Here is a 19,389-nt window from a genome sequence, read left to right on the forward strand (position 1 = left end):
ATTTTTGCTGCTTTTAAACACGTAAAATATATGTAATGTTTTTTTAGTTTTTAAGTGAATTATTGGTGTGTAAATCACACAGACTTGCAAATAGGCATATTTTTCATGAAACACTAGCTTGACATGTCTATGTGATTTACACACCAATAACAAAAAACTTAACAACATTCCTCAATTGAATACTGTATACAGGGTTATTTTCGCCCTTTCACACTAGCAAACAATTTTGCCCCGTTTTAAATTTTCCCAGTTACAATTCTGTTTAAGAAATTATACTCTGTTTTTTGAATTTGCCCTGTTTTAAATTTGCTCTTAAAAGGAACTTTAATCGCAGCCTATCATATATATATATATATATATATATATATATATATATATATATATATATATAAACTGCTTCTAAACCCCTGTTTTTCTCAATGATTCAGAGCTTCCTTTCACAAAACACAAACTAGGTCAGAAAATTACATTTTTTAATGATTTAAGACAAGTAAAAAACAAAACATACATATAAGAAGCATTTTGTTGGACCTATACAAATTAAATTGATAATTTCATATGGGACGACACTTTAAGTTAAAATTAATAAAACATTGTAAAACACTCAAGATACATGTATTTACATGTACAATACCTTCTTAAGTACACATTATATCCAAATCAGATATTAAGATGTTGACCATCATGAAATGCTCAGTTTTTAGTCAATGTAAAGGTCATTTAAGGACTGTGTAGTTTGTTGGGTATGCCAGGGCATAAACGACAGTTGGAAACTTGGGATAAACTGCATTACGGGCTTCACCCGTTATGCAAATTATCCCACATTTCCAACTGTTGTTGATGTCCCTGGCATACCCAACAAACTACACAGTGATTCCTTATATTTACATTTCTTTGCAAAACAGAATTGTTAAAATAAATAAACAAGATGTGTTTGTGAAACACTGATGCCCCCATATGGCAACTTATAGGAAGGTTAAACTTTCTCAAATGCAAATCAAATATGCCAGTACCCAAAGTAAGGTCGTGTCCCAAGGAATATACCTGTGGAATATGAAAGCCCTAGCAGCAACCATTGAAAAGATATGGAAAAGGTTAAAGTTTTTCAAAAGTAAGTCAAACATCAAAGTCAAGGTCAAATGGTCAAAATTAATGGTGCCCAAGGAAAGGCCTTCTCACAAGAAATACACATGTGAAATATGAAAGCCCTAGCACCAACCATTCAAAAGATATGGCCAAGGTTAAAGTTTTTCAAAAGTAGGTCAAACTCGTAGGTCAAGGTCAAAGGGTCAAAGTTGTTGGTATCAAAAGGATGGTCTTGTCACAAGAATTACACATATGAAGTATGAAAGCCCTAGCACCAACTGTTCAAAAGTTAAGGTCAAGGTTAAAGTTTGGTAAAATTTTGTAAAACTGGGTCAAACTCCAAGGTCAAATATGATGGTACCCAAAGAAAGGTCTAATCACATGGAATACACATGTGAAATATTATAGCCATAGCTGCAACCAATCAAAAGTTATGGGCAATGTTACATTTTTGCGGACAAACAGACGGACTGACAGGGCAAAAACTATATACCCCTGAATCTTCGACATGGGGGCATAAAAAATGCTGTCTAATAGATTTAAAATACATGAGGCCTTCCATGTTAATTAGTCCCCTATCGGTGAGTCCGGAGGGGAATATAGGTTTCCTCTGAGTCTGTCCGTCCGTCTGTCTGTCCGTCTGTCTGTCTGTCCCTCTGTCTGTCTGTCAGTCTGTCCCACTTGGTTTTCCGCACTTTTTTCCTAAACGCTTGCAGATATTGAGCTGATTTTTGGTATGTGAGTGTATCTTGATGAGTTACAGATCAAGTTTGCATTTCGTTCCGCTTCATTGATTTTTGACGGAATTACGGCCTTTTCAATTTTTATGGGTTTTCCGCAATTTTCTTCTAAACGCTTGTAGATATTGAGCTGATTTTTGGTATGTGGCTTTACCTTGATTAGTTATAGATCAAGTTTGCATTTCGTCCCGTTTCATTAATTTTTGACGGAATTATGGCATTTTCAATTCTTACCGGAACCAGATTACACTTGCCGGTAGGGGACTAGTATTGCTAATGCAATACTCTCAGAATGCTTGTTTCAATAGTCTCTGCCCACTGACGTCAGACGCAAAGACAGCCGCACGAGATTGACATACATATCAAGGAATCAACTCAGCTAACTATTAAAGAGTTATCACAGAGAAAACAATTAGAAATGTAAATATTGTTTGGTAAATGCAGCCATCAGAGGGATCAATATCTGTACCACTGTGTTCTGATTTCAATTACAAAAAATTCATTATGTAGGACTAGTAATCTCTGTTTTGGCCATAACTTGAGAATCTTTCAATCACAAAATATTTAATAACATAACAATCTGCATTATGTACAACTCTGTCTGTACTTTAAAACAAATGAAAAATGTCCACAAAATCAAACAAAATACATTGATCAATATAATAACAAAAATACTTTTTACATGTATTACAACTTAAAAATTTGAATATACTTTATATGTTAGGAATCAACGTACAATCAAATTGTACCAATCACTTCAAAACAAATATAAAATACATGTAGCAGTTTATTGAGAAATAACAGGAATGTGAAGCCCACTTATCACAAGGGAAAATATACACTGCCATGTGGAATTGGCCAAGTTCCCACCTCTCTGCGCCTCCCTTCAAGATGTTTCTACAGCTGCCTGCTAACTGAGATCGGGGACTTGATGCACAATGAATGCTGGGATTGTAAATCACACAAGGAATTATGGGAAACTGTCATGTGGTGTCTATCCGTATCATCCTTAACTTGTAATTGTCTGCCAGCACACATGCTGCCTCGTTGGATCCACCACAGTAATGAGAAGAAGAGAACACAGTCATCAGTCTACCCTGCTGCTGAACCTTTTTCAGAAACAGAAATAAATGCTTATTAAACACTGGGTCCACCACAAAAATGTAATAAGGACATTGTGTTGTAACTGTACAATACAACTCGTAAGTTCATGTGTACAAAAATTAATGCATAGATCTTCCTCTGACTAACATAAGACGAATATGAACAAGGAATAAGTATTTACCCAAACTTAAATAAACATTTTACTAACTTTGATGTAAAAATTAAAATTGCGACTTAGATAGATGTAACAGAATGAATAAAACTGGTAATTACATTATCCATTTTATTTGGTACAAAGAATTTATATTATTACTTTGTGTACAGGAGCATCAACATTATTTTACTGAAATGTCCTCCTGTATATTTAAAAAAAAAACTTTGAAACCTTACATTCCAAACCAAATGAACAAACAAAATTTATATCATATGCAACAATACAGATCATTTTTAAAATTCATAATAATTACAAATTTTGTCAGCAGTTTTCTAACAGGGCAACACTGTACCCTGTACATATATGTGTAAAATAATCCTTGCATACCTGAAAGCCATTTTCCTGCACCTCATGAGCTCTTATAACATGAGACAAGCCATTTTTGTCCAAAAATGACATTAGAGCCTCACAGCTAAAGAAATATGCTGTTCCCCGCCTTGTGTTGTAAATAAATCCATTGTGCTCATTTAAATCCTTGATATTATCTGGAGTCATCAAATCCATGCTACAATGTACATGTACATGAAATATGAAATTGTTCTGCACTAAAAAATTTACACTTCAAATTATCAAAATTCAACTACAGCAAAATATGATTACCTGAAGTAAAACTCTGTGTACATATAGATGTCCATTATCTTAGACAAGATCTAACCCACTCTCTATCCCACTTACCTGACAGGGTCACTCCACATGATCTAATAGGTCCTCACCTGAAAGGGTCACTTCACATGATGTCTCAGGGCAGAGGATCTCAATCTCAACTCACCAGGCTTTGAATTCTCATTTTTAACTCACCAGACAGGGTCTTCCACACAATCTTCTATGCTAAGGATTCTCAATCTCAACTCACCTGACAGGGTCACTCCACATGAATCTTACAGGCCTGTGAACCCTATTCCACTCACTTGAATAGGTCATTCCACATGTTCTCCCAGCCAGTGGATTCTTACCTGACAGGGTCATTCCACATGATCTCCCAGCCAGTTGATTCTTACTCACCTGACAGGATCACTCCACATGATATCCCAGGCCAGTGGATTCTTACTCACCTAACAGTGTCACTCCAATGATCTCCCAGGCCAGTACAGTCTCACTCACCTGACTGGGTCACTCCACATGATCTCCCAGGCCAGGGGACTCTCTATTTCTGGATCCTTCAAAGGCACTGGAATCTTGTTTATGTTCTCAATATTAATGTCAGAACAGGGTATCCCTCCATGAACACAAAACACCTAGAGAAAACAGTAAGTCACCACTTAATGAACTATAATCATAGCTTACAACCAGAAATCCACTCTGAAAGCTGTAAATTTTCTTAAAATCTACCCAATGCTGATGACTAGGAAATGCACCAGTTGGTAAACATGGCAAATGATATACTGTAAGGGTTGAGGTTGGGGAAATTGATCAATACAATATGTACTGAAAATGTTTTAAAAAAATAAAAGAATAACAAAAATGTGGAGGAATGTGGAAATTTATAAATAAAACAAAAAAAAAATCTCTTTAAAAATGTGTACTTATGTAGTACAAAGTGAAAGATGAGGACTCTGCTCTGAATCTTTTACAGCAGGTAAGATAATTAATTTTAAAAACTTAATTTACATGTACATGTGATCATCCTCACTTTGTACATTGTAATAGCAAAGTTTTCATCAGACCTTCACCTATCTTTGCTAATTATTCTTGTAAAGCTAGAAATCTATCCCATTATCAAGTCCACATCCAGCTGACATACAAGACCAAAGGACAAGATAGGCTAAGACCCCTTTTTGGCCCCTGGTTTGGGGTGTCTTTTAGAATGTTGCAACAGTTTATCAATTAAAAACCTGTTGTCACCTCTGCCACAAAATGAGTATTGGTTCTAAGTTATGGGATACACAGAGGTCACAGGAAGGTCAGAAAATATGTCAATTTCCAAATTTTCTCATTTTTATGCAAATTTTTCTTGATTTAACAGCAGATTTTGGTTCAGAAAACAAAGAGCACAAGCTTGCCTATCTGCCAAATTTATATATTTCATACACAAGTATCAGAAGCATCTTATATATAAAAATCTCAGATAGGCAAGCTTGTGCTCTATGTTTCTTGAAGTGAAAAGTTTCTCAAATTTGATGGAATTCGACCAGAATTGAGGAAATTCGGGAAAATGTCCTACTTTTGCACCCTCTTGTGGCCTCCTTGTAAACTTTGAATCAAAATTAGTGCTGGTTTTAAAACAAGCATCATTTTAAGTTCTTAACTGCAAACTATCACAGTTTTAACTGTGTTCTGATTTTTACATCATATAAGGGGCCAGATTCAGCTGTTACCATACCTTGTCCTTTAGAATCAATATGTTTAATATGTTGCCAAAATTTGGAGCATTATATGACAATAACACACGCATATATATATATATATAAAGATATGGCTAGATACATGGACAGATAGAGTGGTAACTGCAGAATATGAAATATGTGTTCAATTACTAAGAATTTGAAACCCATTTCCAAAATATACTTTATCACAAAACTTAAATGTCTTAAGAATTAACCTTATCATCCACAGTAGCTGCTATTGGCATGGCATCAAAACAGTCATTGACTGCCTCCCAGACCTGAAGTCCCACTGACTCCCCAAACTTCTGTATACACTCACTGTAATAGAGAATATTTATACAATTATTGTAACCATGCGTATATACACTTGTAACCATGAGTAGATTTACATGTATACACTTGTGTAACAAAGAACAGATATAAACCCTCACTGTAACAAAGATAAGATTTATACACTTGTTGTAACCATGAGTAAATTTACATGTATACACTTGTGTAACAAAGAACAGATATATATACACTAGATACACTCACTGTAAGCAAAACAGATCTATACACTCACTGTAATTTACAATGTTGATACGACTTGCACCCACTCAATAATACAGAACTCATTTATACACTCAATACAGATTTATACACTCACTCTCAAACAAAACAGGACTAAACATTATGCCATATTTTAAGAGAAATATGACCTACATAGCTAGAACTCACTTTTTAAATGAGAACATTTCCTGTACAGATCTGAGTTCATGGTTTCCTCTCAAGAGATAAAATTTGTTCTGTGCAAGCATCTTTTGGGCAAACAAATAGGAAATTACCTAGGTAAAATAAAAGATGTCAGTGGTTATTACACAGAATTTTTGCTGTTATTATAAAGAAAACCAAGAGTTCTAGATATTGCCTTTAACATCATATCTTTCACCTTTGACCAATACCTGAATCTGACTTTTCCCCCCCTATCAGGGCTATCAAAAGATTAGAAACAGACAGCACTTTTACAAAAATAGGAGGTATTGTTGAAGCAATTTTAATTAAATATGTTATCAAATTTTTCTCCATCAAATATTTTGGCTGGTACAATCATGATTTCAGCTGGGTAAAAGTACTGGGTATTGGCAGATTTTGAAAGGCCTGCCCTATTAAAACTAATAACTATTAAATGAGACTATAAATGATGTTGATTACTGCATCTGACAGGTTTATCTCTAACCTCTACTCCATATTCCCCTCGATCCACGTAGTCCCCCAAAAACAAGAAAGAGGCTGGTGTTAACAATGGTCCCATCCTCCATAATGCTTTCTCAAAACACACCAAATCCCTGTAGTTCCCATGGATATCTCCTATAAACACAAGTATATGACATTTTAAATCTGCCTTCATTGTAATCTGGGAAATATGATGCAAATTAAGATTTATTCAAAAAAAAAAAAAAAGAAAAAAATTCATCTAGGCTATAAAAAAAGAAAAAAAGAAAGACAAATACGGTTTATAATCAGACACAGTTTATATCAGATGGATAAAATATTTATGGAAACCTTTCATTACATTCATCATATTATTTGTGTTAATGACTTGTTGCAAAACATAAATATTACTGTAAATATAGAAGTAAATTTTACCAAGAATGTAGACCGGAGATTTAAGCTTTACTAATCGTGGTTCCAGACACAGTGAGTCCTTCAGTTCACGACACAAGGTCAGCAGACATTTAGCGAGAGCATTGGTGTCCACCTGTCCCCAGTCAAATCCAGGCTGCACAAAAAACAAGACCAATCAATTTTATGTTTATGTACAAGAAAGATTACTTTTGAAATGTGTATCTAAAGGGACAGTAAACAAGTTGATTATTATCTATTTATCACAACCTTTGCTGGCCCTCCATTATCTCCCTTGATCGCTCTCTCAAAATACCTCAGACCAGTCAACATTTCATTAGGGTGAGATCTCTGTTAAATAAATAGGCATATAAAGTATATGTAAATCATTCATTCATGAAATTTTTTTTTCTTCAGAACAGTATAGGACTTTATGTTGCTGACTTAGAAGTTGCCTTAACAATGCTGTATAGGACTTTATATTGCTGACTTAGAAGTTGTCTTAGTAATCTCATATAGGACTTTATGTTGCTGACTTAGAAGTTGCCTTAACAATCTCGTATAGGACTTTATGTTGCTGACTTAGAAGTTGGCTTAACAGTCTCTTTTGCACATTTTGCTTTAAGGTTTACTTTCCAAATTCATCTCCATTTTGAAATACACTTACTGCATTAAATGAGTCTATTGAAGGCATCCTCTGAAATCGTGAAATGTCTCCCTCTAGATGACAAGCTGCACTCTCAGTCACAGCTGGGGTTCCTGAAGAAGAAACACACATCAGAAAAAAATACAGTACTATTTTTTCAACTCACAGAATAATTCTGACTATGCATTATACCTTGTAAATCCCAGAGTTTGATGACATCTGATAAGACCCCTGTCCGTCGTACTTTGACTGTGTGTGTGGCAAGTTCATATCTGATCTGGTGGTGGAATCTCCCTGCAGATAATGGACGACCTTCAGGAAGCTTGAACACTTCCATTTCTGTATCTGTCAAAACATATTGATATAGACTAATCCGTTTAATAACAAAAGTTTACAACTCCTGTATGCATGTACATGATTGTTAACTCCAAGACTTCATGAAATCTTCAAGTTAGTAAAAAAAACATTTTGCTTTATAAGTAATTTTTAAAACTTCTTATAGTTTCAAGACTAGAAAAACATGTGCAGAGAAAACATATTTATCATGTTCTAACCATGCATGATTTTGCATAGATTATATAGGTAAACTACTGTGTGTCCCTATTTACTCAGATGTGTCCCTATCTCTAATAATGGATGGACAACTTCATTGCTGATGGGAAGGGTTGAAGATTAAATCTGAGTCTATATATATACAAGCAACACCGTATATTTTTGAGAGAAAAAAAGCCAATAAGTGGAATTACTATGGTGATTGATTTTTTTTTCTTTAAGTGTTTGGAAAGCTCAATGCCCAATATAACACTCTGTCTTTGATCCTTAGCTCTCAGAAACACCACTTCTCAAAGCATAAATTATCTCCAGAATAGCAAGAGTTCTCTCAAACAGTACTAAAAGAAGACAGTGGAAATTGTTTTTTTAGTTTTCTAGTCACTTGTTTTTAAACTGAGATTTACCTGTAGCATTTAATTTTCTTGGTGGGGATGATTTGACAGAATCCAGAAGTTTGGGACGACATCTTTTTAAAGGTGGTTCCATTGTCTCCCCAGTGTGATTTAAATGGTTCTCATTCCTACAATGATGTACTAAGATCAGTATCACTCTAAACTCCTTTGATGAAATCAAACACTAGTATATTGCATGAAATAAACTTAAACTCTGTAGATATCACATGGTACACCTTGTTACTTAATAGAGCAGAACTCTTTTTTTTATTTAGACACAACACTCATCCAGTAAGAGCTGAACAGGAATGACACCCTTAGTATACTGAACACATGTCCTTCAAAATTTTAGCTATATTCTCAACTTTAACAATTACAATATATCACCTATCATTCATGTGTAGGGTAAAAGTCATTCCATAGAATTTCATTTATATACATCCCCCACCCCTCTCCTATACTCGCTTTTAGCTCACCTGAGCTGAAGGCTCAAGTGAACTTTTCTGAAATTTGTCAGTTCTCTGCTGTTCTAGTTGTCATTGTCATTATTGTAAACTTTTTACAATTTCATCTTCTCCAGATCCACTGGGCCAATTTCAATCAAACTTGGCACAGAGTATTCTTGGGTGAAGGGGACTGGGGTTTGTTCAAATGAAGGGCAACACTGTCTTCCAGGGGGAGATAATGGAGAAATAATGAAAATCAGATGGGGTAATTTAAAAATCATCTTCTACAGATTTTATTCTACAGATTAAGTCAGTGTCACAGTCACACTTGACTGAAGTTATCTGAACTGTAGATCTACATTACTCATCCTTTAAGTCCTGTCAAACATGACTAGGGTAATCTGAATTATAGTACAATACTCACCCTTTAAGTCCTGTCACACAGTCACACAGGACTGGGGTAATCTGAATAGTACAATACTCACCCTTTAAGTCCTGTCACACAGGACTGGGGTAATCTGAATAGTACAATACTCACCCTTTAAGTCCTGTCACACAGTCACACAGGACTGGGGTAATCTGAATAGTACAATACTCACCCTTTAAGTCCTGTCACACAGGACTGGGGTAATCTGAATAATACAGATGTTCCTCTGAATTTTAGTTGTCCTACAGCTGTCAAAAATTCTCCTAGAGGGAGCTTGTTCTTCGTTTCATTTCCAAACAACCTATACATAGACAGATTTCACATCGCCATCATTAGAGTCAAGTTTGGGCAATTTCAACTGCATTTTTTAAATGAGATATTATGGGCACACATTGAAACACTCACTTGGCACTTTTCTGAGCATCTTCATTAACTGCTTCTTCATCCAGAGATAATCCTTTGATTTTACGTATGTCTCTAACCATACATCTTAGAAAAATAGAGGGTAACTACCTTAAACCATTTTCTATCTACAGTATATTATTTAGAGATTAGCTATGTTAAACAATTTAGAAAATAGTTAGGGCTATTCCAGGAAAAATTGTATGGGGGGGTTGGAAGGCACTTTTATTTTTACCCCACCACCCATACATTTTTAATTACCTTCTACCCCACCCCCCATCAATTTAAAATTGCTTTTGATACAACCACCCATCTAAATTTAAAAAAAAAAAAATTGTGTCACACATATATATGCAATAAAATTTTATGTACTTTTTTCAGGTATTGTAATTTATCTGACTTCGAATGAGTGTTGGGTTTTGACATCTATCCAACCAGGGCCTGTTTTACAAAAGAACTTATGACTAAGATCAAAATGTTATTATGCAAATAAATTTCTTTTTTGCATTACTTTAAAAATGTTTTAAATCTTTTTGAAAAAAAATAAGATGGTTTTATGCGAACAATTTTTAACAGAAACATAAGTTTTGTAAGATTTTATGAACAGCTAAAGTTTTTAGTCTTAGTAATAAGTTTTTTTGTAAAACAGTTCCCCATGTTCCTGCTACAGCTTAAAAAAATATGTTCCTTTAAGCCTATGATACACACCACTGAAAGCCTTTATTATAGTGATTTGTATATCTGTTCTGATGCACGACTTTGTAGTCTGTAAAGCTTAGGTAAAGCTTTTACAAGTATGTATACACATGTACTAGTAGAAATGACATTCTTACAATTAATTAAAATTAATATTGTAAATTATATCCTAGCTATCCTTAACAATTGTTGTTCACCTTGTTCATAACAAAATGATTCCTGCTTTTTTTTTTTTTTGGTGGTGGTGGTGGTGGGGGGGGGGGGGGGGGGGAGGGGGACTAAATTTCTGACTTCTGTAGGCAGTGTCTGTGAAGTGAAAACTTTGATTAAAAAAATATACTTAATGAATTCTAAATCCCATCTAACAACTTAGACCATTGGTGCATACAAGTTCAACAAGTTAACACTTAACAGGTTAACATGGTTAAGGACTGGCATGTTTTTGACATATAAATATATTTCATATTGTTTTCAAACTCATATCTCATCTTCCTTTTACTCTGTATGTGGTATAAAGTAAAATATTTGACTTGCAAACTCCGTAGTCATGCTCTAAAACGTTCATTATCAGATACGTTTTTTCTACTTTCGGTTTAAAAATAAAACGATCTTTCTGATTGTTTCTAATATAATTTAATTTACCAATGTAATCATGTTTGATTAAACTGGTGAAAAGAAACTGGATCAGGGAGTCCAAAGCACAACTAATCCGTTTTCCAATCCCCAACTGTCATTGCAGTCACAGTTGCACATGCTTTTATAGTTATCTGCCCTTGTTTCCGTTTTGTTCGATTCTACTTTCACTTTCAATGTAAACAACACTTTACAACTGTTTAGGACGAAAATATCAGTATTTACCGATTTATACAAAATGAGAGGAAAGAAGTACTTTGCACTTGATTATTTGTGAGGGTAAATACAACCACCCATCTAAAAATATATCGAGTGAGGACAACCACCCATACAAATTTAATTGCTCCAGACCCACTACCCATACAAAAATATATGAAGTGCCGTCCAACCCTCCCGTACATTTTTTCCTGGAATAGCCCTTATGTTAAACAATTTAGAGATTAGCCATTTCAATTTTCATTATATTTCATGTAAAGTATATATTTTTAGTGAACTTTGATAAGGTACATGTAGGAAAACATATGTACACAAGTTTGCTAGACCAGATATACAGATATACACCAGGTATCTCCAATGAGACTGATGCTCAACTGGATTGTACTTATCATAGCGAAAACAAAGGCAACAATTGGACTGAAGATGCATTTTTTTTTTTACAGAATCATGTGGTCTAATGTTTTTTGAATTTGTACAGAACTTTATTAAAATCCAAACTAAACTAGAAGAGGGGGCGTGCTTTAAAATATTAGATAAGTCCATCATTTACAATAAATTTTCATATTTTATTCCTGATTTACAATGCCAACACTTTCTACAATCAGTAAAAATTTCATAGATATACATGTACATGTGTGTGCACCTTGATGAAGTCTATTGAAAAATGTTTTGTTCAAATTAAAAGAAATGAAAAAGAAATACAAGGGAAGAAACATTATGAAATTATTAAACACATTAACTTTTCTTTTATTAAAAAAAACAAGGCAAATTCATTCATTGATATTTTAAAAATCAACAGAATTTCCATTCTCATCTTAATATTGTCTACTTATGCCCCATTTTTTCCAAATTATTTGAACGACCATAATGACTATCAAGCAAAGGCTTTTCAAGATATTGGTTGGAATTTATTGGTCTACCAACCAGCCCTCAAACCAACTTTTGGAAAGCCACAATTCTTGAGACTTTGAAACCAATTTAGAAAATCATCAACATACTTAAATTCCTCAAATTGCAGGAAACCATCTACGTTGTGATCATAAAACCTGAAGATATATCGACATCTCATTTCTGCTGGCATTCCACCATGTTGTGTAGAGGGTTCGAGGGCTGCCAGGCCAACTAGGACATCTTTAAACTGTAGAATCCTCTTCTTATGCATATCAAAAGACCTAAAATTAGCAATGAATTCTTAATGTTGTATCAAACATTGAAAAATTAACAGCTTGTCATGAAAGCAAAGTTAAACAATATTAAAAGAAGAAATTGTTTATTCTTGAAATTATATATAACTAAATGTATTGCAAAACATTATATAATATACTCCAAGTCATTTTTGTATTCATAGTTAAAAGGATTTAGAGCATCAAGTCTTGTGAATAAACAGTTTATATTGATAACTGATTTTTTTTTTTTTTTACCTAAACAGGGCATATTCCTCTTATTCCCTAGAGCACAATGAATTACCTAAACAGGACACCTTCTTGGTCCCCATTTGCCTCTACACAGGGCATATACTTGATCCTCTTTTGCCCCTAAACAGGGCATCTACTTAATCCTCAATTGCCCCATAGTGTATGATTCTTACTTAAACAGAGTATCTAACTGATCCTCTTTCGCCCCTAAAGAGGGCGTTTACTTGATCCTTTTTTTGCCCCATTGTGTACAATGAATTAATGTATTGTTTTTTACCTAAACAGGGCATCCACTTGCTCTTCTTTTGCCCCTTTGTGTACAATGTACTCCTTGAATACAGTTTTGTTCATCATAGAACACGGTAGACACCAATCCATAAACTCTTGATACAGAAGGTCTTGCTCTTCAAAAAAAAAAAAAAAAAGAAAAAAAAAAGGAATTATTTTGACATTTCAACATACTTCACCTACTCCAGTAAATCATGGAGAGTTTTTCATCAGAAGTGATCATTAGGGAATTTTGAGGTGTTAATTTTCACTGGGCTTCTTGCCAAGTTTTTATAAATTTCTTTTTGACTCATATTACAAACCTTTCTTGCCGAGTTTGGCCGACTTGACCACAGCCTCCTGAGCAGAAAGCTGTGACGTATCCTCTTTATCTGTGTCAATGTATTCTGCTCTCATTTCACTTAATACGTTCATTGTCAAAGATGCTGAAAAAAAAATTAAAAGGGGAAATATTTTACCCATGTTATATCATCATACTACACTGACTTAATCATAGATTGTGTTTGCTGACAAGGTCATTGTTTCGGCCATAGAACTTTAAACAAGACTGTTGATATCCTTGTTTCATCAACTAAACAAGATCTCCCTGGTATCTGGTATAACTAACCATTATTGAGGTGTTAAGCCTATTGAAGATAGGTATAACTAACCATTATTGAGGTGTTAAGCCTATTGAGGATAGGTATAACTAACCATTATTGATGTGTTAAGCCTACTGATGATAGGTTTAACTAACCATTATTGAGGTGTTTAGCCAGATTGATTGGCTCCAGTCCTAGGAGTCCTGGATCTGCATGAGTCTGTTGTTCCATCTCTTCCACATTACACCAGACAGCATCATCACAACACTACATCAAAATCAAAGCTAGTAACGTGATCTCCTCCACAGTATACAAAAGGTGTCAACAAAAACCTGTAGCTTCTTTAGAAAATGTTTTTCAGATCCTTTAAAAATTTTTCTATAACTGCTTCTGATGATGACCATCTCTGGTCGAAACCAGTCAACAAAATAAATCTACTGCCGCATTCTCACAAAGTGTTTGTGATATATTTTGTCTTTAAATTTATATTATCTATGCAAATAATGCATTTTATATCAGAAAAAAATACAAACTTTATTCTTAAATGTTTCTTCATCCTCATGACTATGATAACTAATAATTCTGTAATCATTAATTTGTTTATTTTAATTTTAAAAGAGTATTGATATTTGCTCCTCTTTAAGAATGTACCTTATTTTTTTTTTTTAATATGCTATTAATTTTCACTTTGATCATGGTGATCATGGGAGGAGATTTATGTAGATACAAAGTTTAGGGCCACAGGTTTTTAGATGCTTTGTTTACCGTGTCGCAGTCCTCTACAGGCTGAGTCAGGAAAACAATGTGTGTGGCAGTGGGACTGGAGGTGAAATGGTAGAAAATCATCTTGATGATCCCTTTACATGGAGCTAGCTCCTGGCCAGTGACCTAACAATAAGGATATTGCAACAACTAAAATACACATATAGGATTCTACAATGATCAAACATTTGGCAACTCCATCTTTAACATTCAAAAACATTAGCTATGTCTTGAATGATCTCAGGTTAATTTAGGGATGCACAATTTCATCGGTATACCGGTACATCATGATTTTTTTTATTGCATGACACATATTGGAATAAGGGGCCCATTTTACAAAAGAAATTATGACTAAGACCAAAAAATTTAGTTGAATGTAAAATTTTGTAAGAGTGATGATTCTGTTTGAAATTGCTAGCATAAAAATATACTGTTAGGTTCTTTTTAAAAAGATTATAACTGTTTTCAAATAATTGTAAAATAGGAAGTAATAAGCAGAATTAAATTTTGGTCCTAGTCGTAAGTTCTTTTGTAAAACGGGCCCAAGGAGACTAAAATACCAGTCTTAGCATCCAAACATGCTTTATAAATAATAAAAATAAAACAAGAGGCCCAAGGGCCTTAATGGTCACCTGAGTATAATGTAATAATCCATAGATTAAAACAAAATAAGCTGATAAATAAAGCTACACTGTATGTACATAAATTGATGTATTTAAAATTAAGCGCAATCACTGGGTATGGAGTTGTTTGGGTAATCATGAATTAACGCTACATACACTCGTGCTGTGTATTACATTATTAATGAATTCTTAGCGGTATTCATGAATTAGTGCATCACTGTCCTTGCCACAGCCGTTACAATACGTAGCCTGCTTTACATGTAGTAAGTACACATAAGTATGTTGCCCAAAAGCAAGAGAAATACGATGATCAGAGATCAGCAAAATATTAATTTAGTACTCTTAAAGTTTATCTATTCATTTGCCTGTACTTTCCCCCATATGCGGACTAAACAAAGCAATAGAGTACTATTAGTTAATATTTTCCATTCCCCCTTGCATTGGCCTCTCTTAGTCTTTGAAAATTATTTGTTGTACAAAGATACAGTATTTTTTCCCCATTTTCATTTATCTACTATTTAAAAGTTTACTTGACCATTTAAAACTCTGAAAGTACTTTTGTATTGTGATATTTCAGATTTTAAAGTACCGGTAATATATAAATTTGCTGCCACAAATTGTAACATGTTTGTTTGTGCATGTAGATGTAAGTAGTTGGTAGTTGGCATGTAGATGAAGTAGTAGAGGCATGTTACAACAATTGGGTTCTAAGGTACCTGTACACTGTTCAAAGTAAATTTAAATAAAACAAGTGCATGCAATCAATAAAAATACATTTATTAAATTGATAAGTATATATTTAATACAATATACAGATAGGGCCATAATAAAAAAATTCCTAGATTCTCATCCCAACTTTTTGAAAAATTGAGGTGGGCGGGCGGATTTTATATATTTTATTTTTTCCATCGTGCAGATTTTGTGTTCGACCTAATCATTCGGTGCAGATTTATCTTCAATGCCTAAATAAATGCATATCTCTTACTACTCATCATCACCAATCTTTCATAACCAATGATCCCTGTTTAATGGGCTGTTTAATACATATTACAGCAATAACATCTTGTCAGCTGTCAAATTCATGCCAACATTCGAAGGATTCAAAACAAAAGTTGAATGGTAGTTGAATATATACCGATCCCGATCAGAATCAAGACAAAGAAAAACAGAAATAAAAAAAAATTGAGGCGGGGTTCAGGGATTTTTTTAGGGTCTCTCTGGGGCTGAAATTCGGCCCCATTCCCAATGCTGAAAAGTGCATGTTTTTCCCAAAATCATACCTAAAAATTCCCAATATGAAAAAAGTATTAAGTTGTAAATTATTAAAATAAAATAATGACAAAAAGGTGTTTATGTTCTCTATGTGCGATGTACGAGCCATCCGAGGACTTCTGAGAAGTTATTCAGAATACTATGGATGTTTGCATGCATACTTTTTAAAGCAGGATTGATGTTTAAAAATTGAAGTCGGGATCGTTATCTAAAAAATAAACGTGCATCATGTCAGTCTCTCCAGTTTGCCTTGGACGGTAATTTTCAGGCTGGGTTGAATCGCTCTTATTCTTATAAATTGGTCAAACAATACCTATTAACCACTCATCTGGAACAAACCCACTATCAAATGTTATTTTAAAGAACTTCTTACATAAAGGTAAAAAAGATGACAATGTATAAATCAGTGTAAATATGTTCATTTACAATATTATCATACCCTGCGGCTTTGCCATTTTTAAGCTTCTGAACTTCAACAGCTGCTATTATTTCATATCACTAAAGCTGGTTTAGGCCAGCTTCATACTATAAAAAATAAGAAAAATTATTAAATATTTGACTTTTGCTTGTTTTTTCCTATTTATTTGTATGAAGATATTTTTCCCAATTTCAACCAAATATCGCTATTTTTCCCAATCTTGACGGCCCCGGCCCCTGGAATCAAGGGGTAAAAAAATCCCTGGGGTTAAAAAATTAGGGCGGGCGGGGATGAGAATCTAGGAATTTTTTTTATTATGGCCTAAGGTATAACGTCCCACTCCACAGTCTTTATTATAAACAATAATAATACATGTAATCATATTCAAATGTCACAGATACTCGGTGATAGGTGCTACAGTCTTTAGGTGTCAGATGCCACAGATGGTATCGATGTGCCGTCATGCAATGGCTTCTCCGTAAAACAAATGTTTACATGAAATCGAAGAAAGTGGGTATTGACAGCATTTGAGAAGGGTTAGAAAGCAAATTTTAGTAGAGAAATGTTGTTTGAAGTGAATGCTGACGAGTTGTATTGAATAAGCTGTGGGTAAAAACAAATTGGTTGATTTCTCAAAAACATGTTGCATTCCTGTTTTCTACGCTAATGCATAGCTCATGGCTTGGTCAATCGAGTGATTTCTATTGACATTATTGATAAAATTGCGAACTCTTGTGGTGATATACACTAAGTCGAAGGTGAGACTGTAAACAATTTGTTTCTTTCTCTTTGTAAAAATCTGATTTGGCAGTATTCTCTTTACTGGAATTCTGTGGTGATCAGCATGCAACAAAGTTAACCTTTCCCTTAATTATTATGGCGTCATTATTTTTAGAATATGTATATACTGAATGGATGTGTGGATAAGAAATGGGAAATATATTTCAACAGAAAAATGTACCTCTGTTATTAATTTATTTGCGACACTCTGAAAGGTTTCTACATCATGGCGAAGTGCTGTTGGCATCCATAGCCCCTTCCCATCTAGGGTTGTAAGTAAAAGTCTTGAATCCCTTTTCCTTGGGATGAGAACACTAACAAATTCTCGTGATGTTTGACCTGCCATTTTCCCTTGTTACTACAAACGGAAACAGTGATGTTGTATGTCCTTAAACATTCTACATTTGATCGAGAGACTATCGTCACTTCCAAATTACACAAATCTAATGTAAAATACTGAAATCAGAGAGTATATATTTGGCAGCGTAAATCACTAAATGATATAAATTGGTTTCACTTTCATGACGACCAGTTTACCTTTTGGTCATACGTACTTCTGATGATTCGTAAAATTATGACACGCCATTGTGCTTTAATACCTTTCATCATCATTAAGTAATTTTATTATTGAAATAAAATTATTTGAATTCTTTATATATCTTCATTTAGTTTATCGAGTTTCATTATATGACGCGTCACCATTAAACGACAAGGTTAACAATATTTATTGGTTCACAAAACGAGAAGCGGGCACTAGCAAATTGTTGCGAAGCTAATCAATACCGAAGTCTAAGGTGCGAACAGGTGAGTGATGACTACATTCATATGCAAATCTGTAAAGAATTTAAAGAAATTGAACTTTCTATTTAAATTAAAGAATTATAATAGCTTTCTAAGGAAACTACAAATATCGATAAAAAAAATTATGGAAAAAACCCCACAGAAAAAGGGCTTCAGAAATGCTCTCTTTTTATTCTCTATTGGTGAAAACTTTTGAGTTTGTAAAATATTGTAAAATGTTCCATAAAAATCCATTACTTAATTATAAGTTTAGGGGGAGTTTGATGGTGACCCGATAAGGAGACCTCATTTTCAACATTATGACCCCCCTCCCCCTCCCCATTTCTACCCCCCCCCCCCTTACCCATTCTTGGCTTGGGTCTGTGATTTCGTGAATGCAAGTGAGAATTTGGTCTTTATTTAGTGAATTATTTAAAACTTAAGAATTATGGTGAAACTAAAGTATGATTCAACTTGAACTAGAATGAAATGATGCATTTAATTGATATCTATATATATATGATATGCACAAATATCTGTAGGCTATTTTATCTTGGTTAGAATTTAAAAATATATATAAACCAAACAAGGTATGGCTATTATAAACAAATTACTTTTCATGTATGAAACCAGATAACAAAGGAGAATCAGCCAACTGGATCCACAGCAGCTGTTCTTGCACACCTTTAAATGATAAGTCTAGAGTGTACATTCACCTGAGATTTAAGTATGTAGCATGATGTTGCTTTTATATTTGATTAAAAAAAACTTTTAATTTCTCTCTTTTTTGCATTCTAGCAATATTGTCTACAGTTAAAAACTGAAAATATCTTTTAGAAACCATTAATAATACAGACAAGAAGAAAATTTATTAAGATGCGGTTTAATTTCATATGAAAAAGTACCTGGCCTATAGCACCAGATGATATCAGATCTTAGAAGAAGAAATGTTAGTGTTATTACAAGTGTTGTACAGTGTGTATTGCGAGC

The 19,389-nt window shown here is 33.9% G+C and overlaps 1 protein-coding gene across 1 annotated transcript; it reads right to left on the minus strand.

Moving 5' to 3' along the window:
- Positions 1–489: 489 nt before the first annotated feature.
- LOC133172682 (uncharacterized) lies at positions 490–18,077 on the minus strand. The gene is made up of 19 exons (XM_061307632.1): positions 17,801–18,077; positions 14,530–14,652; positions 13,920–14,031; positions 13,486–13,608; positions 13,173–13,299; positions 12,479–12,652; positions 9,939–10,022; positions 9,706–9,834; positions 8,673–8,788; positions 7,909–8,061; positions 7,738–7,829; positions 7,341–7,421; positions 7,095–7,227; positions 6,685–6,815; positions 6,186–6,292; positions 5,684–5,786; positions 4,246–4,379; positions 3,472–3,649; positions 490–2,935 (listed from the first exon to the last, which is right to left on the minus strand). Exons 1-19 carry the CDS (start codon positions 17,963–17,965, stop codon positions 2,810–2,812), a joined length of 2,391 nt encoding a protein of 796 aa, XP_061163616.1. The 5' UTR covers positions 17,966–18,077; the 3' UTR covers positions 490–2,809.
- Positions 18,078–19,389: the final 1,312 nt, after the last annotated feature.

Source organism: Saccostrea echinata, unplaced genomic scaffold (assembly GCF_033153115.1).
Source record: "Saccostrea echinata isolate AGI-Se365-2 ecotype Australia unplaced genomic scaffold, CSIRO_AGI_Sech_v1 ptg000054l, whole genome shotgun sequence".
In the NCBI taxonomy this organism is placed as follows: Eukaryota; Metazoa; Mollusca; class Bivalvia; order Ostreida; family Ostreidae; genus Saccostrea; species Saccostrea echinata.

Coding starts and splice junctions, on each gene's coding strand:
- LOC133172682 (XM_061307632.1), bottom strand. CDS start 17,965: ATGGCAGGTCAAACATCACGAGAATTTGTTAGTGTTCTCATCCCAAGG. Junction 10,023..12,478: donor CTGCAATTTGAGGAATTTAA/GTATGTTGATGA, acceptor TATTTTTCTAAG/ATGTATGGTTAGAGACATAC. Junction 9,835..9,938: donor GATGCTCAGAAAAGTGCCAA/GTGAGTGTTTCA, acceptor GTCTATGTATAG/GTTGTTTGGAAATGAAACGA.